At 47.4% G+C, this 25,194-nt stretch overlaps 1 protein-coding gene across 2 annotated transcripts in view; it reads left to right on the forward strand.

Moving 5' to 3' along the window:
* The window catches only part of col5a1 (procollagen, type V, alpha 1), a 71,199-nt gene that overhangs the window by 42,772 nt on the left and 3,233 nt on the right, over positions 1–25,194 (forward strand). The window contains exons 20-64 of one of the 2 annotated variants that reach the window (XM_056589252.1): positions 149–193; positions 849–902; positions 1,603–1,647; positions 3,019–3,072; positions 3,187–3,231; positions 3,559–3,612; positions 4,643–4,687; positions 4,874–4,927; positions 5,284–5,328; positions 5,845–5,898; positions 7,592–7,699; positions 8,336–8,389; positions 8,797–8,850; positions 9,446–9,490; positions 9,610–9,663; positions 9,798–9,842; positions 10,615–10,668; positions 10,818–10,871; positions 10,990–11,043; positions 12,059–12,166; positions 12,323–12,412; positions 13,292–13,345; positions 14,115–14,222; positions 14,316–14,423; positions 15,512–15,565; positions 15,714–15,767; positions 15,894–16,001; positions 16,106–16,159; positions 16,323–16,430; positions 18,055–18,108; positions 18,701–18,808; positions 18,943–18,996; positions 19,409–19,462; positions 19,757–19,810; positions 19,917–19,970; positions 20,097–20,204; positions 20,335–20,388; positions 20,490–20,543; positions 20,836–20,943; positions 21,132–21,185; positions 21,292–21,327; positions 21,460–21,513; positions 22,003–22,273; positions 22,565–22,677; positions 24,856–24,924. In XM_056589252.1, coding sequence (XP_056445227.1) covers positions 149–193; positions 849–902; positions 1,603–1,647; positions 3,019–3,072; positions 3,187–3,231; positions 3,559–3,612; positions 4,643–4,687; positions 4,874–4,927; positions 5,284–5,328; positions 5,845–5,898; positions 7,592–7,699; positions 8,336–8,389; positions 8,797–8,850; positions 9,446–9,490; positions 9,610–9,663; positions 9,798–9,842; positions 10,615–10,668; positions 10,818–10,871; positions 10,990–11,043; positions 12,059–12,166; positions 12,323–12,412; positions 13,292–13,345; positions 14,115–14,222; positions 14,316–14,423; positions 15,512–15,565; positions 15,714–15,767; positions 15,894–16,001; positions 16,106–16,159; positions 16,323–16,430; positions 18,055–18,108; positions 18,701–18,808; positions 18,943–18,996; positions 19,409–19,462; positions 19,757–19,810; positions 19,917–19,970; positions 20,097–20,204; positions 20,335–20,388; positions 20,490–20,543; positions 20,836–20,943; positions 21,132–21,185; positions 21,292–21,327; positions 21,460–21,513; positions 22,003–22,273; positions 22,565–22,677; positions 24,856–24,924 — 3,162 coding nt within the window. Of the gene's footprint in view, positions 1–148; positions 194–848; positions 903–1,602; positions 1,648–3,018; positions 3,073–3,186; positions 3,232–3,558; positions 3,613–4,642; positions 4,688–4,873; positions 4,928–5,283; positions 5,329–5,844; positions 5,899–7,591; positions 7,700–8,335; positions 8,390–8,796; positions 8,851–9,445; positions 9,491–9,609; positions 9,664–9,797; positions 9,843–10,614; positions 10,669–10,817; positions 10,872–10,989; positions 11,044–12,058; positions 12,167–12,322; positions 12,413–13,291; positions 13,346–14,114; positions 14,223–14,315; positions 14,424–15,511; positions 15,566–15,713; positions 15,768–15,893; positions 16,002–16,105; positions 16,160–16,322; positions 16,431–18,054; positions 18,109–18,700; positions 18,809–18,942; positions 18,997–19,408; positions 19,463–19,756; positions 19,811–19,916; positions 19,971–20,096; positions 20,205–20,334; positions 20,389–20,489; positions 20,544–20,835; positions 20,944–21,131; positions 21,186–21,291; positions 21,328–21,459; positions 21,514–22,002; positions 22,274–22,564; positions 22,678–24,855; positions 24,925–24,994; positions 25,064–25,194 lie in introns of both variants that reach the window. The other variant, XM_056589253.1, reaches the window with a different exon arrangement.

Below are 25,194 nucleotides of genomic sequence, written 5' to 3' on the forward strand. Positions count from 1 at the left end.
CCTTCTTTATTAGACAATAGATAATATTTTATCCTGCTCTGTGGTGCTTCCGTCATTTCATCTTTCCATTGATCCGTACTACTCTGTTGCCATCTACTTCCTGGTTCTGCCTCACTTCCTGACATATAGTGGCTTCTCTGTTTCCCAGGGAGACGACGGAGAGATCGGGCCACGAGGACTCCCCGGTGAATCTGTAAGTGACCATATTCATCTGTATGTAGAAATGTACACTGGCGCCAACAGAGCTGAAGTATAAATGACCGCAAGGCCACCAGTATTTGTCAAGAAGCCAGTATATTTCTCTTTGTATATATTTTTCTGCATCAAAAATAGAATATATGGGAATTTGTTCTCCATGATGATGTCATTCTAGAAAGGTCCGGCTCAGACTCTGTGAGAAAATGGAGGCTGTTATTCCCTGTCTGAAAAAGAGCTGTGTTAGAGGAACTTTGGTTAAGGCTGATTGTTTAAGGGCTGACGACAGGGTTATGGCTATACACCCCAAGACACAAATCAACGATCCCTGCAAGCTGAATCCTAACTGCAGTGGCATGCTCTGACCAGCAGGCGGTGCTCTACTGGTTGGCTTTTAGTTGCTGTCTCAATGAGGCACAGCGATGGAATTCAAAGCACTGTTTGATAAGCGCAGCATTAACAGAATGGCAATTGATGCTCTCCCACTAGATTTGTGTTCATGTAAGATATTAATCGTGGGCTCATCTGGCAGATAAGGTCCTTCGTAGGCGTAAACTTGTAAAGCATCATGATGCAGGATGTGTTTTGTATTCAGCAAATGCTTCCGATGGCCTTTCACAGCACAGTCAACCCGTTTTCTCTCCTTCTCACAGGGACCCCGCGGTTTGCTGGGACCCAAGGGACCCCAAGGCCCCCCTGGACCACCTGTGAGTCCCTGTGCAATCTTATTTTAATCTCACACGCACGCACATTGTTTCATTCATTCATTACTGTTGTGAATAGGGAGAGCACAAGTGTGCGGTCTCCTAACAACCTCTAATAAAACCCCTAGAAATCAGCACAAAACATCACAGGGATTTTGTAATCTGAGCTTTATGCAATGAAGGTCCACACTGTGATTGCTTTCTGTTGTATCAGCAATATGTATGTCAATGCTTTAGTGTTAATTTGGTTCTCGTCTTTACATTTGTGAAAGCAATCATGCAATGTATTTTAACATACTACCTGGGCTCAATATTGGGAGGAAAGAATCTACAATAATTACTCAATCACTCAATCAACGCTTGGTTTGGATAGACCATCTGGTGTTGTCGTTCGCCAATCGTCACTCAGCTAGCAAGATACCCATCAGAGACCCTAACTACCTCAGGGATGAGCCCGTCTACCACATGAACTGCAAATGATCTCCACCTAACGTTGGTACGATGTTGTACTGAGAATCTCTTGCTGAATGCCGTATGCCGCGCTCGCACACGCTTCGAGAATCCCATTAAGCGGTTACGATCGAGCAAGATCTAACTTAATTCCTGTTAATTCGTAATTCCTCCTGTGCTTGTACTACTTTGTGTATCTTCTCATCGCTGTTGGTGTTCTGTGTATTTTTGTTTGTGTCTCCCCGGCTTCTAGGGTGTCACCGGTATGGATGGCCACCCAGGACCCAAAGGAAACATTGTGAGTGGAGTTCGGAAATGACTTTGCAAAGTGTTGTATTGCACACAAAACCGTACAACTCTCGCACAGGGGCTCTAGATAAAACGGATAGATAGCACACTTCCCAATCTACCACACGCACACAATCCCTAGGCACACTAAGCGCAGGCACCCCCCAACACACACACCCCCACACACTACACACACAATGCCCCACTAACACCCACACACAACTGGTGTATTTAGAGAGGGACATACCGCCTAATGAAGAATAGAATGGCTGCCCTGAGACCCATTTCAGAAGTCGGGCGCTGCAAACTGCCGCTGCACTGCACTCTTCCGAGTCCATCTTTGGGAGGGGTGGGCCTGTAATGAAAGAACAGCGGAGTGTGGGCCTTCTGCTGGGAGCGCTCCGAATAAGGAGAGAAACACTCAATCCACGTCTACCCTGAGCCGTTCACAACTCCACAAAACATAATTGATTGTCAATTATGTGAGAGGCAGGGCGTTGTGAGTGTTGGCTTCAGCAGTTTCCTTCATTAGGGGAGCGGAACGGTCGAGAGTGTGTGAGGGGGGTTGTGCACGTGTGTGTGTGTGTGTGTGTGTGTGTGTGTGTGTGTGTGTGTGTGTGTGTGTGTGTGTGTGTGTGTGTGTGTGTGTGTGTGTGTGTGTGTGTGTGTGTGTGTGTGTGTGTGTGTGTGTGTGTGTGTTTGTGTGTGTGGTGCTGATGGAGCAAAGTACAGCTACCCTTTGATTGAATGACCTTTGACCTTGGCCATGAGATCAGCACTCTGCCCTGATAGCTCTAGAGATCCGTTGATTTGAGGACCCATCCGTCACTACAATTATTACTCTATAATAAAAAGACGCTTATTGTTGACCACTTTCCTACCTAAGTATAATGATATTAAATCTGCAATACATATGTTTTCCTATTAGTGACCTTGAGTGGAAAGAGATGCATCGCTAAAGACTTTTATTACATGGTTTTGGGGTCGGGGGGGAAAAGGAAATAAAATATGGATATTGCAATTAGGGCATTTAGCAAACGCTTTTATCCAAAGAGACTTACATCGGTTATTACAGACATTGACACACCGACGGCAGAGTCAACCATGCATGGCGACAGCCAGTTCGTCTGGAGCAGTTAGGGTTAAGTGTCTTGCTCAGGGACACATCAGCTAAGAGGAGCTGGGGATTGAACTAACAACCTTTCGATTTCAAGACAACTGCTCTACCTCCTGAGCTAAGCCCGACCACATGTTGCATAGATTGACATGTGGATTTTTTACTTTCAAGAAACGTTCTTGTCGAAGTATGTTTATGATGGAGTTAATAGCTGCAGTAGCCACGTGACATAGTGCAGGTTTAACTCTACTCCGCTCTCGCCAGGGACCTCAAGGAGAGCCCGGCCCCAACGGACAGCAAGGCAACCCCGGAGCTCAGGTCTGTACTCACCTGCTCTCCCCCTCGTTTGCATCTGATAAACCCTTCAATGCCCCCAGTCCACCGCCAGGATTAATCAATCAGCCACTGATTCACTGTTTCCTCTCCATACAGGGACTCGCAGGGCCCCAGGGAGCCATCGGGCCCCCAGGAGAGAAGGTGAGCGTTCATGATCCATTATCAAAATGCCTTCACTGAGAAAACAGAAGGAAAGGTTTAATGTCATCATGTACTGTGTCTATTACATTATGTGTCTATTAGATTATGATCATGTGTCTATATATATATATATATATATATATATATATATATATATATAACTTTCTATACATATTTATATATATGTACAAATGTACAAAATAATTGCAATATGGTTGCCAACCGTATTTTTTTTAAACAATATTTTTGTATTGCAACTTTTCTATAAACTGTAACAAATAAAGATAGATGTTTCTCTAAAATCTGTGTGTTCCTTCTACCTCCCAGGGTCCTTTAGGAAAACCAGGTCTGCCAGGAATGTCCGGAGCCGATGGACCCCCGGTAAGTTTTACCCCTCTGAAGAACTCAATGCAATTGTTCAAGCCTGCCAAGTCAACCTGCATACATTTGCACCTACACACACATGCACATAGCCCCTCTAAGGCACACACACACAAACAAACACACACACACACACACACACACACGCACACGCACACGCACACGCACACACACACACAAACACAAGCAAACACCCACTCATACTCACACATACATGTACAAACACACACACACACACACACACACACACACACACGCACACACACAAGCAGACACACACACACACACCTACACACACACACACACACACACACACACACACACACACACCCTTGCTGATGACAGGTGAGCCGTAGATGGAAGTAGGTGCCAGGATGTGAGACAGGCTGTGAATGATGAACTGGTCCTGAGGCTGTGAATGGCACATCATTCTGGTTGCAGTAGTGATTATATTGAGATCCCCTTGCTTATGTATTCCATTTAGATACACACTGCTTTTGTATTCCATTAAGATATAAAGTTTAAAAACTCTTAACCTTATCTATGCCAATTTCTCCCTCCTCCATTTCTGTGTGTTTTATCATTTCAGTGGCAATAAATCGTAATCAGTCACTATTGCAATGATGTATTCCTCTCTTTTCACCCAAATCCTCTCTCTCTCTCTCTCTCTCTCTCTCTCTCTCTCTCTCTCTCTCTCTCTCTCTCTCTCTCTCTCTCTCTCTCTCTCTCTCTCTCTCTCTCTCTCTCTCTCTCTCCCCCAGTGACTTTTAACAGCCTACTAATAGCTTGCAGGGCCCCCATAATAGTGTTGCGGTTAATGAAGAACCCTAAATGAGATGGAATTGGAAAAGGCTCTTCTTATTAGGCTCCTGTTCCAATGGCCTTGTCTTTTCCTTCTCTGTTTGAAACATCATCCAATTGTTGTACGAGGAGATGGGGCCCTTGGTAATGGCGAGCATGCAGTGTGGTATTTATGGTTTTAATTATCGGGATATGAGATGTGATTATGTTCCCTCTTAATAATTCATAGGGTCACCCTGGCAAAGAAGGACCGAATGGAGAGAAGGGACACTTGGTGAGTTGTAGTGTTTGCAGTTATCGCTGTATTCTTTATTTTTCGTACTTCATAGATCCGATACATTTTTATTCGTTTTTTTGATATTTTTGTGTCACTTGTTCTATGTTGCATTTGTGTGCCTGAGAAACATCCCTCACTCCACATTTTCTCTCTCTCTCTCTCTCTCTCTCTCTCTCTGTCTAGGGGCCATCCGGCCCTCAAGGGCCCATTGGTTATCCTGGGCCCCGCGGTGTGAAGGTGAGTTGATTCCCAATCGACCGCATGGTCCCTCAACAGAAAGCTCTAATTGAGTATGATCAAATGAAACCACAACTTGGAATCAAGTAACAAAGCACCTTTGAAGGTCAAGCCAACAGATGTTAGATTTGGGACGTATAACGACACTTAGATGGAACAGTAAGGTGCTTGAGAGGTCCTCCCGTCAAAGAACAGGAGAGAAAAAACTTTGAGTGAAGGGTTTATCCCTTTTAAATAGCATTGTTTAGGAATGATCGTACCTTCAAATGGTCAACATACAACGAAGATAATGTATCTTGCATAAGTAACTTATGTTTATGTTTGTGTGTGTGTGTTTGTGTGTGTTTTCCTTACAGGGGGCCGACGGTGTTCGTGGTCTAAAGGGAGGGAAGGGAGAGAAGGTGAGAAAGAGAGAGTGATAATTTGCGCTTCAAGTTTTTTTTGTCTTTGGTATATAAGTGCAGGCAGCTTCAAGTGATGGATTACACGGCCGCTAATTAACCCAGGAAGAGGAAGACAGCAACGAGGCTGGCTCCGAAGCGTGTTCACGGCGATGACAGTCGCGATGGCCTTCCATTGTTGTAGCCCCTGACAGCCTTGATGATTGATGCCGGTCTGGAGACCGGAGACCGGAGATCAAGGGTTGCTTGGCAACAGGAAATCTCGAGACACATCATATCCTCCTCCTCTTATGCGAGCGTGTGTCTGCGCGTGTTTGTGCATGTGTGTATGTGTCTATTTGAGTGTGTGTGTGTGTGTGTGTGTGCGTGATTGTATCTGTGTGCGTGTGTGTCTGTGAAACTGAAGAGACAGATCATTTTTGAACATCTACTCTCTCATCTTTTTCCACTTCATTACATCTCTCCCCCTCCCCGCTCTTCCCTCTTGTCTTTTCTCTCCGTCTTCCTTGTTCGCAGGGCGAGGATGGATTCCCGGGCTTCAAGGGAGATATGGGTATCAAGGGTGACAGGGTAAGACCCCGTTAGTATTTCATTTGACGCTCTCTGGTCAAGCGCAACAGCTGGGCTGTGCCGGGAAATTGAGGGGAGAAAACTGAATGCGCTGGGCGGTTACCCTTGATTGGTTCAAGTCACCAAACATGGAAAAGGATAAGCGACCGAATCACAGAGAGAGTAATATATCTGAGTGGAGCTAAATGATGGCAACTCCATTCAATTGCATCTTACATAATCCAATCTAGTCGGAACACATCGAACACTCATGGCCGTCAGTCATAATGTGGAATGGAAAGCAATAACCAAACTACAACAACAGGATGTCACCTCCCACTGTCTCAATTGTAAATGGTGAATGGAATGCATTCATTCACAGCACACTGCAATATATTCTAGCATTCTCCCATCCACACACACATTCACACACCTACGTCATCCATGCATGGCAACAGCCAGCTCATCAGGAGCAGTTAGGGTGAGGTATTTTGCTCAGTGACACCTTCGACACGCAGCTAGGAGGAGCCGGGGATCGAACTAGCAACCTTCACCATCCATTACCAGCAGTAAACCCGTTCTACGTCATTAGCCACATGCTGCCCCTCAACTGGTGTGTACAGTTTAAACCCGTGACTTTGTGAATCCAAAGGCATTATCCAATCAAAAAAACACTTGAAACATATTTTAGCAGTGAAAAACAAGGCCTTCACCACCTAACCCCCCCACCCAATAAATAAGCAGGCTGTATGTCGCTGGGTTGGGGTTTGTGTCTCTGAAAACTCGGGAGACGTCTGTGGGGGCGCGGGTTCCTCTGGAGGCGCATCAAACACTGATGAAAGCCAGAGATTTGAAGAGTCCTCCTGAGCCCAGAGGAGACTCTCAGCGTGGAGCAGAATTGAAAATGCCCTGTTTTGCAACAGGGTGCGCGCTTGTGAACTATGTGCACGTGTACCGCGGTGCTGACTAGAGTCAAGTACAGTTTGTTTGATGTGCTTTTATGTGTACTTAAGGGAACATTGGTGTGTGTGTGTTTGTGTGTGTGTGTGTGTGTGTGTGTGCGTGTGTGTGTGTGTGTGTGTGTGTGTGTGTATGTGTGTGTGTGTGTGTGTGTGTGTGTGTGTGTGTGTGTGTGTGTGTGTGTGTGTGTGTGTTTGTGCGTATGTGCCTGTGTGTGTGCGTGTATTTGTGTGAATAGCTTTTGCACATCACTGGGTCTCTATTACATTGACTGAGTGTCAGCACAACTTTGTATTCTGTGGTTTTAGCCTGCTAGTCGCTCTGTATGCAGTGTTAATACTGGGCATATCTTGGGCGGGGGCTGGGGGTACACACCAGGTGCTCGGGCTGCTATCTAGGACAGACACGGAACACATCATATTCAAATCCATACATTTCCAAATGACTGCATGATTAATTATTAATATGACAGATTAAAAAACCTTTCACCAAATCGTATACTTTACGATGCGCTGCATCCTGCATCATTTCTATGAATAAAATATGACATTGGATGCATCACGTTATCTTTATTCATTATTTTGTTCTTGGCTGTAAACTTTGATCTATTCTGGCGTTGGGAGGCCATTGCTCACCAGTCCACCGTGTGATGGCTGATCGGCCCTCCGGCTCAATGCATTAAACCTCAGGGTGTTCTTAGTGTACTGAAGCAGCAGACTAACCTCCGGTCAACACTCCGCTGTTTACCCCACAGGGAGAGCTCGGGCCAGCCGGACCTCGCGGAGAAGACGGTCCTGAGGGCCCCAAGGGACGCTCGGGTCTGCCCGGAGATTCTGGACCCCTAGGACCCAACGGTGAAAAGGTACGCACCACGGACGGTCTCTTTAGAGTGGATAGCGTGATAAGTGGGATACCTCACCTTAATACAGCTGAATATGTGTATGCGGCTAGTACAAATGATTTGTCGTCTTGAGGGGGGGGCGTTGTTGTGTTTGATACCACCGCAGCATTTCTCATGCGAGACGTGGCAAAACAACGTTTTCATTAGCTTAGGTTACAGTACATTTACATTGATTAGGATTTTCCATCATTACAACTCTCTCGTGCCCTCTCAATATGGCGGAGTATTGGCAAAAAATATCCCATGATGCATTCCGATATACAAGCCCCATGGACCTGTGCATTACATCAATAGTACTCATGTTGTACACACTGTATGTATGGCAGAGGAACTGAGAAAGCTTCAAATGTAATTCCTCCTGTGTGGGGTCTCTTTTAAAATCAGCTCGAAGTGGGACAAGCCCTCCCCCATACTGTGCTGGATATGTGATTATTGTATCACAGACAGCATAACCAGCACCATATAGATTGCACCAGCAAACCAATTACAATAAAATGTGGGACGATTCTTTTACTACTACAGAGGCTGGACCTATGGGGAGAAAATGAATATGATTGATGTAGTGTGATAATACAATGTGTTTTATTCGTTCCACAGGGTAAACTGGGAGTACCTGGTCTTCCAGGTTATCCAGGCAGACAAGGACCAAAGGTACCGACCAATCTGTTCTCCCTGAAAAACATTTCTGTTTTTCGACATGTCGCACCGTATAGTTAAACACGATCTATTTTATATCCTGTAATTCTACGATAAACTGTTGCTCTATAAAGATTGTGGATGGGGAAGTATTGTTGATATTTTACCCTTCAAGATAATTTGTTTCATTATTTATTTAGTACCATCCACCTCATTGACTTAGGAACAGTTCATATGTTGTATGATGGACTAGAAGATTTATGTATGATTATTAGGTGTTAGCCTTTTAGCTTCTTAGCATCTCACATTACCATGAGCTGCTGCTTCATATCCCACAGACTGCTTTGATCTCACTTCTAGTAGTCGTATAAGGCTGAAAGAAAACGGAGGGTGTGACTGTTTGTTTTGTTTGTGTCCAACAGGGGTCTCAGGGATTCCAAGGGTTCCCCGGAGCCAATGGAGAGAAGGGAACCAGGGTACGTACCAGAAAGAATCAGCCTGTCTCTCTGTAGTTTTGCCATCAAAGATGGATGATGTAGGGCCGCATGGCGTGGTGTAGGAGACAGAGGAATCTGTCTGTGTTAGACGCAGCCACAATCGCTTTTTAAGGCAACGCTGAATCCAATTACCAACCATGGATTAAATGTGTCGCATTTCTTTCATTTCACCACCCTCACTCTAATTTTAAAGTAGAAGTTTCCATTCTATCCTGACGGTTGATCCCTTTGTGGTGTCTTTGAGTAATGAAAGTGAGGAATGGACTGTTAAGCTGCTTCTAAGCACAATGGATTACGACAGAGAGTGGAGCAAGGCTTACAAAATATCATTATTGTGACAAACAAAAAGCAACTAAAGTGTGGTCTAGTCAGACACCAGACAAGGGTAAAGGATTGATGCTGTGTTATTTATGCCCCTTAACTTTATTTATCCTCCTGTGCATATCTAAGTGGCGTTCTCTTTCTGTTTGAAGGGTACCGCTGTGCGTTTTCCCCTGTGTCTGGGACTCATGCATCATTGTATAGCGTGGCAGACCATGGCAGTGATTCAAGTGTATATTGTTGTCTTCCGCAGGGAACCGCTGGGAAATCTGGCCCTAGAGGACAGAGAGGCCCGACCGTAAGTTACCCTGTCGCAAACCAGTCCTTATCCAGTTTTCCATGGCAACTGAGCGTCAGGACTCATTTCAACGTTGAGAACTCATTAAAACGTTACACCTCCATTTGATTTCCGCGTAGGGACCGCGTGGAGAGCGAGGGCCCAGGGGACCCACTGGAAAGGCTGGACCCAAGGTAGGACGCCGTGTCCCTGTCCCCACAGCGCTTCGTCATCTGAAGCTTTGTATTGGTTTACAGGAAATGAGGCCACAGTCTATCGGGTGAGGACTTGTTTAATCCATTGTTCATTTGGTTGGTTTTCTCTTCAGGGAAACTCTGGAAGTGATGGACCTCCAGGACCTCTGGGAGAGAGGGTGAGCCCATTTTTATTATTGTATTATCATTATTTTACCCCACAACTGATTCATCTCTTTCACTGATCATCTTTCAATACTCTTTTTTTATTTCATAGTAGCAAGTGATCCAATAATTGAAATATCCATCATTGCCACTCCAGCAAGGGTGATAAAGTAGAAATAATTCATGCAAATACTAATTCCTCATCCAACTTCACTGGCTCCCAGTACACTACCGCATCCAATACAAAACCCTACTCCTCACCTACAAAGCTCTCCACAACCTAGCCCCCAGTTACCTCTGCGACCTCCTCCAAGAATACACTCCCTCCCGCTCCCTCCGCTCAACCTCTGCTGGACTACTATGTATCCCCACATCACAACTCACTGCAATGGGTGCCTGCCCGGTCATTCAGCTGTTCAGCACCCAGGCTCTGGAACTCCCTCCCCCCACACATAAAACAGTCAGACACCATTACAACCTTTAAGTCACAACTCAAAACTCACCTGTTCAAACTCGCACACAACGTCTAACTGATCACTGTTCTGATTGTTTGTTTGTTTTGTTTTGTCTTGTTTTTGTTTTATTTATTTTTTATTTTTTATGTTTATTTATTTTTATTTTTTTTATTTTTTTTTATTTTTTTCCACAATGTCTTTTATTTATGATGACTATATGCTCTGTAAGGTGACCTTGGGTGTCTTGAAAGGCGCCTCTAAATTAAATGTATTATTATTATTATTATTATTATTATTAATAATTCATCCTATCATCTGTTCATTATTTCAGGGTCTCCCTGGACCTCAAGGACCAACTGGATTCCCAGGACCAAAGGGCCCCCCTGTGAGAATAACTTGTATAGCAGATTGTTGGCCATTTTGCTGTGCTGTACAGTCTTATAACTGTATCTGTCCAGCCTACACACCACTATGTGTGAACCGGTACAGCAATATCCACCTTATTCTGACCAAACATCTCTTTATTTCTGCCAGGGCCCAGCTGGAAAGGACGGCCTGCCCGGTCACCCTGGGCAGAGAGGAGAGACTGTGAGTGCAAACATTTGTCAGACTTTAATTAAAAAATAGATTATCATCATACGACTCTGTTTGAAACTGTGCAACGCCTCTTGTAGCGTCTAAATCCATCCTTGTGTTTCATCCACAGGGTTTCCAAGGCAAGACCGGCCCTCCAGGGCCCCCCGGCGTGGTTGGCCCCCAGGTAACGAATCAAGCTAATCATTTAGAACCACACCGCCCACCACCACAAACAACAAAACCCTGGTGTTTTGCTGTTTGTTTCTCCAATGTCACGGTCCACTCCTCCTGCTCATTGACCCACGAGGCAGCGCCGAGCCACCCCCCCAACGTTTGTTTTTGATACCGCGCAGTGCAACCGCAGCATAACTGATTTTATCGATGTTTTATCGTCGTTTTATTGTGTGCGGTTGTAGAAAGGCGCGCTGGATAAACACTCATTTGTATTCTTCTCAATGATCAATTTGAGAGCCGCTAAGAACACAATGTTGTCTTCAATATAAATTGCGATTATGTCTGTATGCAGAAGGCGCTGCCGACGCTGCTGACTATTAAACTGCAGTATATATGGTTGCCCTATCGCAATACTAAGTGTGTGTGTAAGTTTATGTTTACCATCAGTCTTATCCCGTGCGGCCTGACTTGTATAGTGATGGCGTTTTTGTTTATTCCCTGATATTTTCAAGGGTGCGTTCATCTACTATGAATGCACCAGCTATTTCTCCCATTTGTGCCATTAGCACTTTGCAAACCATTGGCACTTTGCTAATGGTTAATCGAGAACATTGGTGGTGAAACGCGGCTGTAAGCAGCCAGCATGACTAGCTGGCCACCCACGCGTGGGCACACACACACACACACACACACACACACACACACACACACACACACACACACACACACACACACACTCACACCCAACACCTAGCCTACCCTTCCTCTGCTGTATAATATTGAGACATTCATCTACCATGTAGAGAAATGTTCCTTTTTATTTGATCACGAGTTGTGCTCTATAATCTGCCAACACTTTCCTTCTCTTCGTTTGTTATCATGATAATCGATTTGATCTTGATATGTATTTATTATTAACTATTCTCTCTTTTTTGTTTGTTTGATCCTTTAGTTGAGAATGTACTGAGGATTTGTTGTCACGTTTTGTGTTGTTGACTCATTACACTGTTTCTCTCACTCTTTAGGGCCCGACAGGTGAGACCGGGCCAATGGGAGATCGTGGCCATCCCGGACCCCCAGGCCCACCTGGTGAGCAGGGTCTGCCCGGATCAGCTGGCAAAGAAGGAGCAAAGGTCCGTAAAACCTCAACTGGTCCTCTGCTCCAGCATAGCGATGTTACTGGAGCACAATACAGCTCACCCTGAAAGATATGAACATGTATCGTTTATAATGGTGTGCTAGCAGCAGTCGTCTTTCAGTATTGAACGTGGCGCGGTTCTGCTCTACAGGGGGATCCAGGTCCCGCCGGCCCCGCTGGTAAAGACGGTCCTCCTGGTCTCAGAGGGTTCTCCGGAGACAGAGGTCTACCCGGTCCCGTGGTGAGCACTCCTCTCCCTACTCCGACACGCAACCTTGCTTATGAAATTGTCTGAGGCGTCTGCGAGCTTTATCCTATTCAGAGCAGGCTCAGAGGTGACCAGGAAGTGAATACTTTCTGGTCAGCATTTACCTGCAAAAAAAGTTGAATTCAAGCTGAAACTGACATTGTAGGTGACGGGAAGGAAACTGCGCTTTAGGTACGATTATCTTGAAGCCCACCTCAAGACGCATCAGAAGTCCTGTATTGATCAGATGAAACAGGGGTTTCGACTGCGCTTCTCTCAGTGTCCGTCCAGCTCACTCTTGGCTTGACTTCACACTCATTATCTCACCACTCATTTGTCAGTCCCTGACATGACCCCCCACCCCACCCCCTGCTTCAGTCATTAACATTTCCCCAGACCTTTGCTCATTGTTTGATCTCCTACGGACTGCAGGACTCAAAAGTCTCCTGCTCAAACATAAGCGTCCCCTCAAGTAATAACTCTGCAGAAAATGATACGACAACTGCTACTTCAGCGTTGGTCAGGTCTCAAGGCCTCTGTCCCCTGCTCTTAACCACTTAACAACCCGAATTTATCTGAGAGACCTCTCTGAAATCGTTTTCAAATAGGGTCAAATCACTGTATTTCAATAGAAAGTGGCATTTCATTAAAAGGTAAGTTGTACCTGTGCACACTACACAATGCAACTGACAATTGTGATGTATAGGTGTTTGTAGAGGCATTAATAATGGTAGTAACAACAGCAAATCATCTCCGCTTGTACTGTAGCCAAGTTGCCAGTGTGTAATGCAATGTTTTTTTTCCTCTCTCTCTCACTCTCCCTTTCTCTCTCTATGACTCTCTCCCCCTCTCTCTCTGTGTCTCTCCCTGCAGGGTGCTCATGGCTTGAAAGGCAGTGAAGGACCACCTGGACCACCTGGCCCCGCTGTGAGTACCCCCCCACTGAACCTCCATCAATCCACAATCAATCCCCTCCTCTCACCTTCAACTCCTCACCTCTACTCCTTTCCTCTCCTCACTTCTCCTCTCCTTTCTGTGCTCCACTCTACCCTCCTCTCCTCCCAGCCTCTCCTCTCCCTTACCCTCCTCCCCTCCTTTCCTCTCCTCTCCTTCCCTCCTCCCACCCGCTCCTCCTCTCCCATCCCCCTCCCCCTCCCCTCCTCCTCTCCCCTCCTCCCCTCCCCTCCTCCTCTCCTCCACTCATTCTCTTCAATCTCATCTTCTCGCTCCTTTTCTCACCTCCCATTGCCTTCCCACGACTGGTGTACCCGGCATGTTTTCCACCACCACCACCACCTACACCACCAGGACTGTTACATAACAAGATAATATGCACCGTGAGCTTACATAACACCGGCTGGATCCATTTAGGTCTGTACATTTAGCTCGCCTTACACAACCCTATGAAGTCATTATTACCTTGGATTACCATTGCATTGCATTCCATTGCATTACTTCTCATTACATTACGTTGAACTACGTTACATCACATCCCATTTTTCAATAGCACTATCAGTTGCATAATCACATGACATAACATGACACCACATTGCATCCCACTACGGTTCATCACGTCACATTCTATTAGATCACATCCAATTATGTTTCATCCCATCCCATTCTATAACATCCCTTCACACTACATGCATCACATCGCATTGCCTTAACATCACATTTATACCTGTTGCTCCATCAGGGTTCTCCTGGTGAGCGCGGCCCCGCCGGCCCCGCTGGACCCCCAGGCCCCACCGGGCGTCCCGGACACCAGGGCCCCCCAGGGCCCTCCGGAGAGAAGGGTGGACCGGTAAGGAACCCTTTGGTTGACGACCTGTGTTTTGTGCTGGGTGCTGTTTGTGTGTACATGTCTACATGCTGTCGTCTCAACCTCTTGTTTCAGGGAGAGAAAGGCCCTCAAGGACCCGCTGGTAGAGATGGTATCCAGGGTCCCGTGGGTCTGCCCGGCCCCGGTGGACCACCCGGACCCCCAGGCGAGGATGGAGACAAGGTTGGTCAATGCTGGCCCTGGATCTTGTAACTTATCACTAGCTAACCAGTCCACCCCCCCCCCCCAGGTGAATAAGGCCTGCCTAATTTAGCACACCAAAGACACACTTAGTAACACACTTAAAAGATATCATACTTAAATCTATCTAGTCTATCTAATATCTGATTCTTCTCTATCTGCTCTGAGAAGCTTTGAGAAAGAGAGTGCCCTGATTAGCTTAGAATTGAAAGGGTAAATGCATTTGTGAATCTGTTAAGTGAAATTTGTTTAACCCTCTTTCAAGGGGAGGTGTGGGCCATAGCTGCATTATATTAAAAAGAGATTATAGAGGAGCAGAGAAACTATTCACATCACCCTCGCCCTTTTGGGAACATTTACAGGGAGATCAACTCTAAGGATAGCTTTAAGGATAAGGACAACTCAAAATGTATTTCATTTGTGACCTTCCCCGTTTCCTCGATGTCTTTAGTATACTCCCTGCAGCGACACAGACTAGTAGAGAGTGTCTTTGCCCTAAAAAAACATGTCTAAATCTGATAAGGCAGCATTCTACACATCCCAATGCACTCTCATTACCAGTCATGTCCACGCAGAGTGCTTCACACCTTCACTGCCTCTGTTAACTGGCTTTTTTATTAGTGTGTCTGCACAGCCAGTACCTATTGCACACCTCCTCCTCTTTCTCCTCCTCCTCTACCTCCTCCCAGGTTCAATTTGGCTGAACACAATCAGGTTGCTCTCTGCAATTGCATCCGGAATTTGCAGGGATGAGTGAGGATGCAGAATTGTCATAATGCGTAGCAGGTCGGCGGATACAAGGCTTGTGATAAAATATGTCTTGTCCATCATTTTTTTTATGAGGATGACAATTCAAATGATGCACCGACAGATGTCACTTACACATACCAGTCGGATCGCGTATATATTATCGGACACTATACGGGCGACCATAGCCGCCGTGGCGCCTTAGCGGGATAGATCCTGTTACGTAAGGCAGAGCGGTCTATGAGTCATGGTGATGTGCTGTCAGTTTGCACCGTGTGAGTGGGAGTGCTTCCGTTTGACACTGTCACTGTTTGATTCACCAGGGAGAACTCGGAGAGCCCGGCCAGAAGGGAGGCAAGGGGGACAAAGGGGAACACGTGAGTAACTCTCCATCATCACGGTACCACGGGTTCAAGGAACATTAATGGCCCTTAAAGTTATCATTAAAAAATGGCTGCGTCCTTTACATGCAGTTAGTTGATCCCATCCTTCATTAAATACCTGTCTTCTCTTGGTGGATTGCAGGGTCCGCCAGGACCTACAGGACCCCAAGGACCAGTCGGAGCCCCCGGTCCTGCTGTAAGTGCTTATATCGTGTCGGGACGTCGCTTACGTCTCGTGTTCTTTGTCGAGGTCAGACCCTAGTATTGAAGGGTCGGTCGGTTCCCGCCTCACCGTGTCTGTGACCCCACTGCTGTTGTCCAGGGTGCGGATGGAGAGCCAGGTCCCAGAGGTCAGCAGGGTCTCTTCGGACAGAAGGGAGACGAAGGGTCCCGAGGATTCCCCGGCCCCCCCGGCCCAGTCGGTCTGCAGGTGAGGACGTGGACGGGGACAACACAACACATACGACTCAACGGCGATTTAGATTCAATTTGATTCAGTCATTCTTTTAACATTTTTTTCTCTCTGTATTTCAGGGCTTGCCCGGACCCCCAGGCGAGAAAGGAGAAACTGGAGATGTCGGACAGATGGTAAGACCCCAATGAAGAACAGTTTAGATGTAACGATTTTATGAATGTTGCCATTCATCTCCCTATTTCAAGTGTTTGCGTGTTTGAGACACGGTCTGTTGATGAGCAGCCTATAACACCGTTCACACATAGGAGTAACTCTGGGTTTCTTTCTGCCTTGTAGGGACCCCCAGGCCCTCCTGGCCCCAGAGGCCCATCAGGGCCCTCAGGAGCCGATGGCTCTCAAGGACCCCCCGGTGGCATCGGAAACCCTGGATCTGTGGGAGAGAAGGTACGAAAACAAACATTTCACCGATTTTATTGCCATCACTTCATTGTTAACGTTGGATAAACCTCTTGTAAGTTAAGCATTTGTGCTTGGTAATAGAGAGTCTTTAGGTTGTCCTTGTTGAAATTGATCGACCATAAAGCGTGCAAACATGTGAAAGGTGACAGTTTTCATCTACGTTCAATTAAACGGGTGCCACCAGTTAAGAGAACGTGTTTGACTAATTGTCAGCTCACGTCAGTGACGGTGGAACAATCGTGACGGCCTCCTCTTTGCAAAGCGTTTGAGGGGCGTTAATATTTGATAAGGTAACCCATATGATTCCACATTAAACGGGACGGGATCATTCTCAGGGTACGCAGAGTGACAGATGCTCAGCTGTCAGGGTGTAGCAGCATCCTGCTCTGCAGCAGTGTGCTGTGTCTGGGCTCTGTGTGTCTGCAGAGTGTGAGTCAATGAATGAATACTCAAAGGCACGGTGTTCAAGATGCTAGTGAATCTATTATTAAGTATGTGTCTTTTAAAACGTCCCCACACCGCGGTTTGTCCTCAGGCTTCTCACTACATGTCAGCCCTGTGCCTTGCCAGTGTGTATTTGCACTGCTCGTCAGCCGTCTTTGTGACAGTGGTGTGACGCGATTTTAAAACGTTGAATCTCATATCGCCATAGAATCACCTTTGGTCCTTGAAAACCTCACTTGAGGACGGCCTTGGTCAAATGCTCTGTGTGGATGGAAGCACACAGTCTATTGGCAAAGGCTTTTTCTGTTCCCATGCCCTGTGCCTAGACAACCGGCATACTGCCCAATGATCCCTCCACCAAGGCCCTCCCTCTGACAGCTGCGGTTGAATACACACCGCTGGGTCCCTGCTGGCAATAGTTGAGCCTGGTTTGTGATTGGGCATTGAGTGAACACTAGACAGACTCTTGTTTTGTCTTCTTGAAGGGACAATACTCCATAACAAGCTGTCCAAGATCCCCTTAAGACAGATAGATTACAATGCTATTACCAGGCAGGCCAACTGTCTCGGGCGCCGTCACCAAAACAAAAGCGGTTTCGGGAGGAAGGGCCAGACATTAATAGAGACTATCGTTAGGCATCTAGATTACGGACGCTTTCTAGATATTGTTATCAAAAGCACAGCTAAGCTGGGGGGGGTTGGGCTGGAGCGGGGAAGTGTTTCTGAGAGGATGTGGTGGAGCTGTCTCCCAGATGAGACGTGTTAATACGTTCCCTGGCAGTAGCAGGGGCCCATCCCGTCCTCCTCCCAGCGGCAGCGGGTCGTGCTGACTGACAGTGAGTAATGGTGGCGCCGGGTGCGAGGGCAACTAAACTGTTCCCGTGTCCGATGGAACCGGGGGGAAAGTGGGGGGAAATGAGTGCAGGAGGGTTCGGGTAGACTCCGGGTCAGCGCCCCGTTCCGCACACTGTACCCCCGGCAGCCGTGATGGATTGATATCCTTTGTCCCAGCCCTTTTCTGTTTTATCCCCCACAGGGTGTCCAAGGGCGTTGTGCGTTCCACGTTTTGGGAAGCGTTGTGTTGCTGAGTGGTGCAGGCGGTGTGTAAATGCACTTTGTGTCAGTGCCATGTGTCCTCAGTCCACCTGTGTGTCTGTCCTCACAGGGAGACTCTGGAGAGACCGGGACCCCCGGTCTGCAGGGTGAAGTGGGCCCACCGGTGAGTGGTGTCATCTTATACTTACTATCATTATTATCATCGTCTCAACTCCTATGAGTGAGTGAGTAAATGTTATCTAATATTCAATAGTATTATCGTCTCATCTCCTATGAGTGAGTGATTAAATGTTATCTAATATTCAATAGTATTATCGTCTCATCTCCTATGAGTGAGTGAGTAAATGTTATCTTATATTCGATATTATTATCATCGTCTCATCTCCTTTGAGTAAGTGAGTAAATGTTATCTAATATTCAATTTTATTATTACTCGATATTAATACCCTATTGAAGCTGTTAAAGGTTCATTTGGTAAAGGTAAAGATAAATGATGATGCTATTTGAGTGAATAGTTTGATCAAATTACCCAGAATAATTAATTATACGATAACTATAATAATACATTTTTGTAATCATTAAGATAATCTTAGATGTCATAACTTTTAATCAAGTATAATCCCTTTTATCCTCAACAAGTTAGATACAGAGTTTAGACTTCTTGTCTGTTCACCGGTCCTCCGTGTGAGATATCATCCTGAGCTTGTGTTCACCAGCTCATTAAGCAGCGCTAATTAAAACGTTGATTACCACAGGGTCCAAGAGGAGAGCGTGGAGAGAAGGGAGAAGGTGGGCCTGCCGGTACCGCCGGACCCCCCGGTCCTAAAGGACCCCCCGGAGATGATGGTCCCAAAGGCAGCCCTGTATGTTCCCCCTCATCTTCCTGTCATTCGCAGTTCATGCAGCACTGAAATATGTGCTGCAGATTCTTCACAATTATGTGTGCTTTGAGTCGCTGTGGGGAAATGTCTTTAACATACTGTTCCTTCTCTTTAAGGGTCCTAGTGGTTTCCCTGGTGATCCGGGACCACCTGGAGAGACTGGTCCAGCTGTAAGTAAACACAGTCTGTTTATAATGAGGTAAAATGTGTGGATGAGGTAGCAGGCGAAAAGCTCTTTGAAATTCTGAATGCATACCCATCCAAAAACTCATCATTCCGGTATAATTTGCACTCATGGATTTCTTTGGCCGTAACTACGTGTTGGTATACACGTCTTTACACATCTCTGTAATCTCCAAGGATGATGAACGGTGTAATTAGAAAAGAGCGCCAACAGGCTTCATTACCTCTTGGAGTTTTAATGAAGTATTAATGAAATATATCTCACGGGAATTGGAATTTGAACATGAATGACGTGCTTGCTGTCGCTCAATTAGGTGTGGGACTTTGTTTGTTTCATACCATTAAGCCCTATTTTGTTTGGTTTTTGTTGTTAACAAACGGGTGTTCTTGTGGTTCCAGGGTTTAGACGGTCCTGCGGGTGACAAGGGAGACGACGGAGAGGCTGGTCAACCTGTGAGTAGTCTTCTGACAAACAGACCAAGAAATACATTATTAGTCTCTTTACTACCCATCTGCACTTCAGTTCTACTCTTATAGTATTAGTATTACTACTACTACTACTAATAATAATAGTATGACTACTACTACAACCACTAATAATAATAATTATGCTGCTAATACTACTGCTACTCTTACTAGAATGTGTTACACTAGTGTTAGAATAGTTTTAGAATATAGTAATTTAGTAATAGTGTTATTATGTAGTGTTCTAATTATTGTTCTAATAATGTTTTATTTCACCACTAGGGTTCCCCTGGACCTACTGGAGAATCTGGACCCTCCGGTCCACCAGGAAAGAGAGTAAGTGTGGATTTGTAGATCATTACAACTAATCAATTCCTGGGTAAGTGTGAATGTGTGTTTGTGTGTATTGACCTTTTTGCCTCGTCTCCTTTTACACAACCAGGGACCCCACGGTGTAGCTGGACCTGAAGGAAGACAGGGGGAGAAGGGAGCCAAGGTATAAATCGACCACAGCTCACTGGCTGTATTCTATAAGCACTACCGCAATGCATCGCTCTGTTGAGCAGCCCCAGTGTGGAGCCGGCCGTCACTCAATCCATCTCAATCCTTCTCCTCTCCAAAGGGCGAGTCTGGTTTGGAAGGTCCCCAAGGAAAGACCGGTCCGGTCGGAGCGCAGGGATCTCCTGGCAAGCCAGGTTCTGAGGGTCTGCGCGGCATCCCTGGTCCAGTTGTAAGTTTACAGTTTATTAAATCGTAATAACTGAACCATCTCCCCTGAATGTGTTGTGGATCTAATGGCCCTGTGTCTATCTGTTGTATGTGAACATGTGTTGTAACGTGTAATGTGTGTTTCTGAACAGGGAGAGCAAGGGTTCCCAGGATCCCCTGGACCTGACGGACCTTCCGGGCCTATGGTAATCAAAATGGCGGCCGATACTAAATCTGAGGCATCGTTTCTCCTCCACCCCATTGTCGTCTTCTCAGTGCTAACGTTTGTCTCTGTTCTCTCGTGTAGGGTCCCCCTGGGCTGCCCGGCCTCAAAGGAGACTCCGGTATCAAAGGAGAGAAGGTACGCCGCCGTTTGCATCTTATTCTTTTAAATCCCCCATCTGATGGCGTTCTGCTTCGACACGCTGGGCTAAATCAATAACAATACATAATTAATGTGATGATTCGGGTGGTTGTTCACGCCACTGCATCATTAGCATCATGATTCAGCCGCCGAGGTGACAGATGGATAAATAATATTCCGTAATGTGTGTGTGTGTGTGTGTGTATGGTGTGTGAGGAATGGGACTGTATTGAATTCCCTGGTGCTGGATTGACCGGGTTGTTTGTGTTTGTTCTGTCCTCGTCCTCAGGGTCACCCCGGTCTCATTGGCCTTATCGGACCTCCGGGAGAACAGGGGGAGAAGGGCGACCGAGGTCTGCCCGGACCCCAGGGAGCCTCGGGTCCTAAGGGAGACAACGTGAGTGGGTTCAGCAGGACCAGGGGCCGGACAGTCCGGGGCCTGGTGACTCATGGACGTCAGCCATTTTGTTAATCCAAAGAAAGAGTCACCAACTTATCATTCCACTCATGTTATGAACTGTTAATGAAGGTTCCCTTATTATAACGTGTATTCATGTAGCTAAATGCCTCTCTTCTCCTCTCCAGGGTATCTCTGGTCCTTCTGGTCCACTGGGTCCCCTCGGACCTCCAGGAGTACCAGTAAGGATACCTTCATGTTGACCTCCAGCTTCATATGGAGACGCATGTTGAACACAGTGTGTAAGCAAGTGATGAGTGACTGATGACATGTTCTTTGTTGTTCTAGGGTTCTCCTGGTCCTAAAGGAGCCAAGGGATCATCCGTAAGTATCCAGGAACCTTTCTGAAACCATTTCAAAGTCAGTCGGGGAATCGGCCAAGGAGTCGGTAGAGCATGTCATGAGATGCGGAGGTGATGTCATTCACGCTGATCCTGTTGTTTTCTTGTTTCATAGGGACAAACCGGTCCTAAGGGAGAATCTGGAGTTCCTGGACCCCCTGGCTCTCCTGTAAGTCAATCTAACACCTTGTCACTGTCACTGGAAAAGAGCTGTAGGTACGGGAGGTGTTATGATAGAGAGAGAGTGGGAGAGAGAGAGAGAGAGAGAGAGAGAGAGCGCGAGGACGAAGAGAGAGGAAAGGCTCTGCAGCTAATCTTAAACCCTCTAAATCAGTGGATTGGTGTTGAGTGTGGAGGTGTGGAGTGGTCTAGCCTCAGGCCCGACCTGTGTTGCTAGTCAGTAACTCACAGCTCAAAATAAAATAATGTATTCACCAATATTGCCGTCATCAACAGTGCCTTCATGTTCTGTTAAAAACATGGAGCCAACAAAATGCTGCAACAATTGGGGCAGAACTCAATAAAACAGTCGGCCATTGAAACATGAATTAAAGATTAGGGTTTTGAATGCGCCCCGCGACCCGAGCAAGGCTGAGCAATTTGGAGCGGGTCGCCGGTTCAGAGCCCCTGCTCTAAACACCCCTCTGCTCCCCCGCAGGGCCCCCCTGGCGACGTCATCCACCCGATGCCCATGCACGCGCCCATGAAGGGCCGCTCCCGCCGCAACATCGACGCCAGCCAGATGCAGGACGACGCGCCCGCCGCCGACGCCAACTACAAGGACTACGACGACGGCATGGAGGAGATCTTCGGCTCCCTCAACTCACTGAAGCTGGAGATCGAGCAGATGAAGCACCCGCTGGGCACCCAGGCCAACCCCGCCCGGACCTGCAAGGACTTGCAGCTCTGCCACCCCGACTTCCCTGATGGTATTTACCACGCGACGACCCCGAGAAGGGCCGACCGGCTGCACAAAGGGCCGGCGATAACGAGCATACCGTCAGTTGTGCACGGTTTACCCCCCGCTCATTGTTTGTTTTTGTTATGGCTTTCTCTCGCCCTTTCTTTCCCCTACTCTCTCTCTCTCTCTCTCTCTCTCTCTCTCTCTCTCTCTCTCTCTCTCTCTCTCTCTCTCTCTCTCTCTCTCTCTCTCTCTCTCTCTCTCTCACTCTCTCTCCCTTGCTCTCTCTCCCTCTCTGTCCCTCTCTCTCCCCGACCAGGCGCGTACTGGATCGATCCCAACCAGGGATGCTCTCGGGACTCTTTCAAGGTTTACTGCAACTTCACCGCGGGAGGCGAGAGCTGCATCTTCCCCGATAAGAAGTCTGAAGGGGTAAGTGATTCCACGGCTCACATGCGCCCCTCAGCATCAATTCGGCCACTGGCTCACCATCACACCCATGCCAGCCACCCCGATGCGGTCAGGCGGGGGGTGATGACACACACACCGGTGGACACCGGCTACGCCTTGGCGATAAGAACGGCACGAAGACACAACGACCGGGCGTCAGGTTAAATGTGTGATTGGCGGTCGGAAACAATAGATCATTCATCTCTGGATAAGAGAATGTAACGGCATCTCCTCTTGTGTCTGAGAGCACCTGCTAGACGTTTGAGTAGAGGTTCCGAATCTCAAGGAAGACAAGGATGCTGACGCTGATGGCTAATAACAGGCTCAGAGCGGCGTGAGGCTGCTCTAGGTACTCATGTAGCCACGTAAATAGCCTGGGTGAAGTGATGTGGCGTCCGTGTATGACCGAGATTAGGAGGAGGAGGATGAAGATAACGATGATGATGGTGATGATGATGATGCAGACGATGATTCAAGGATCTCTCGAATCGCCCCGGGAGTGTGCAGCCGCCCGGCTTCTTGAGGGCTCCTGTCACTTAGCCAACACGTCTGAGCCCCGTTGTGTATTTAAAGTACCATTAGCCACAGGCTGAACACACGGGCACACACACAGACACATCGACACAGACACACACACACACACATGAAGCCTCGACTAGAATACTCTCCTCCTTTGCGTCGTCTCCTGCCGTCCTACAGGTGAAGCGTCGAGAGGGGCCCCCTAAATTTATCCCGCTGTTCAAAACCACAGGCAAGGGGACCGCCAGCAGGGGAACGGCCCGGGTTTGTTACACCCGGGGCGGGGGCAGGCATGGGAGGGAGGGAGAGCGAAGAGGTAATGAAGCCACTCCCGATCCGAGCCTGGTCGTTGAGTATTTGAGACATTGTTCATGACGTGATAGAGGCTGGTTCTGCTGCCATTTTTAACGATCTCGCCCCCAACGCCAAGGCCCAGAGGAGCAGGGGTGTGCTGAGAGGAGCACAGAGCAGACCTTTTATAGCCAAAAGAGCGCCAGGGACTGGGATGGGGAGTGCAGGTGGGCGGGGTGCGAGGCGTTCGTTTGAAGGCATGCACGGAGCCGAAATGAAAGCCTGCGCCGCGCGAGGCTCAAACGACACCCGGTAATTACGCCGACGCACTCGGAAGCAAATCAAGGCATGCACAGAGCCTGTTGCTTTCTGCTCGTATCCACCCCATCCATTTTTAATGCACTGCAGAGAGCAGAAATCACACACCACAAACACACACACTCACACATACACGCACACAAACACATGCACACACACGCACACTATATTTATGAACACATTTCTATATTTTGGATTTGTACATTAGGAATGCATACCCCGCCTGTGTGGCTGGTTGTGTTGAATCCTGGGTCTACCGAGGTAACCTTCCAAACAGCATGTGTCTAATGTGTATGTTTCCCACCAGCGTGAAGCAGTCCCTGGCTTTCCTGAGTCTCGTTAAATTCCTCATTGGAAACCTTCTGGGAATTGGCCAGTCGTCCCGGCTTAAGCTGTTAATGTTGTGGCGTGCTGAACCACCGTCCCACACCTTGTAAAATGTGTTAAATGGAACAGAAAGAGCAGAGGCGCCAAGCCCCTATCCATTATTAACCACAGCAGGAAGAGCCCGATGCAAAACGATCGTCCCTTCATTATTCACTCTGCTCTCATACATCTTTTAGCTGCCGTTCTCCCCAGGCTAATGTTTATCCAGTACAAAGTGGCGTAATGACCTTCTTAAGATCTGGCCTCACACACAGCCCGCCACCTCACTCTTTCAGGTCCCGAAGATCCTTCAAAGGACAGAGGAGTGAGCTGTGAAAAAGTGTGCGCGTGCGTGTGTGTGTGTCTGTGTCTGTGTGTGTGGTTGTGTGTGTCTCTTCACAAGTCTAGGTGAAGGTATGTGCATAATGTAGCTATGTGTGTGTGTATTTGTGAGTATATGATATGTGAGTGTGTTTGTGCATTTATGTCTGTGTGCATATATATGTGTGTGTATGTGTAAGGTATGTGTGGCCGTGTGTGTTCCATGCCTAGTCACCTTTGGTGACGGTGCATCTGTGTGCGCGTGCGTTGGTGTGAGTCCTCCTCCCCGTTAACACTGCTGTTCTTGTGCCTTCCTCTTCCTACCCCGTTGCATCATGTTCTCAGACTAGACTTACGTCCTGGGCCAAGGAGGTCGCTGGGTCCTGGTTCAGTGAATACAAACGTGGGAAACTGGTAAGCCGGATTTCCCCCTGACCCCAGTCCCCTCCCCTGCCCTGAACGTCTCTCGTCGTATTTGTTGCAGAGCAAAATGGCAAAATGGCCCAAGGACACGCCGGGCTCTTGGTTTAGTCGCTACAAGCGCGGTACTATGGTAAGTGGCCCGTGGCCCGACCGCCCTGGAGGCCTGGCTGACTCCAGCTAGACCTCCATGGGCTCCAGGCCCTGCATGCTTTTGGTGTTTTGTCGGATGACGACCCTAACCAGAGAATGTGGGGGGTGAAG

The sequence above is a fragment of the Gadus chalcogrammus genome, chromosome 4 (assembly GCF_026213295.1).
Source record: "Gadus chalcogrammus isolate NIFS_2021 chromosome 4, NIFS_Gcha_1.0, whole genome shotgun sequence".
In the NCBI taxonomy this organism is placed as follows: Eukaryota; Metazoa; Chordata; class Actinopteri; order Gadiformes; family Gadidae; genus Gadus; species Gadus chalcogrammus.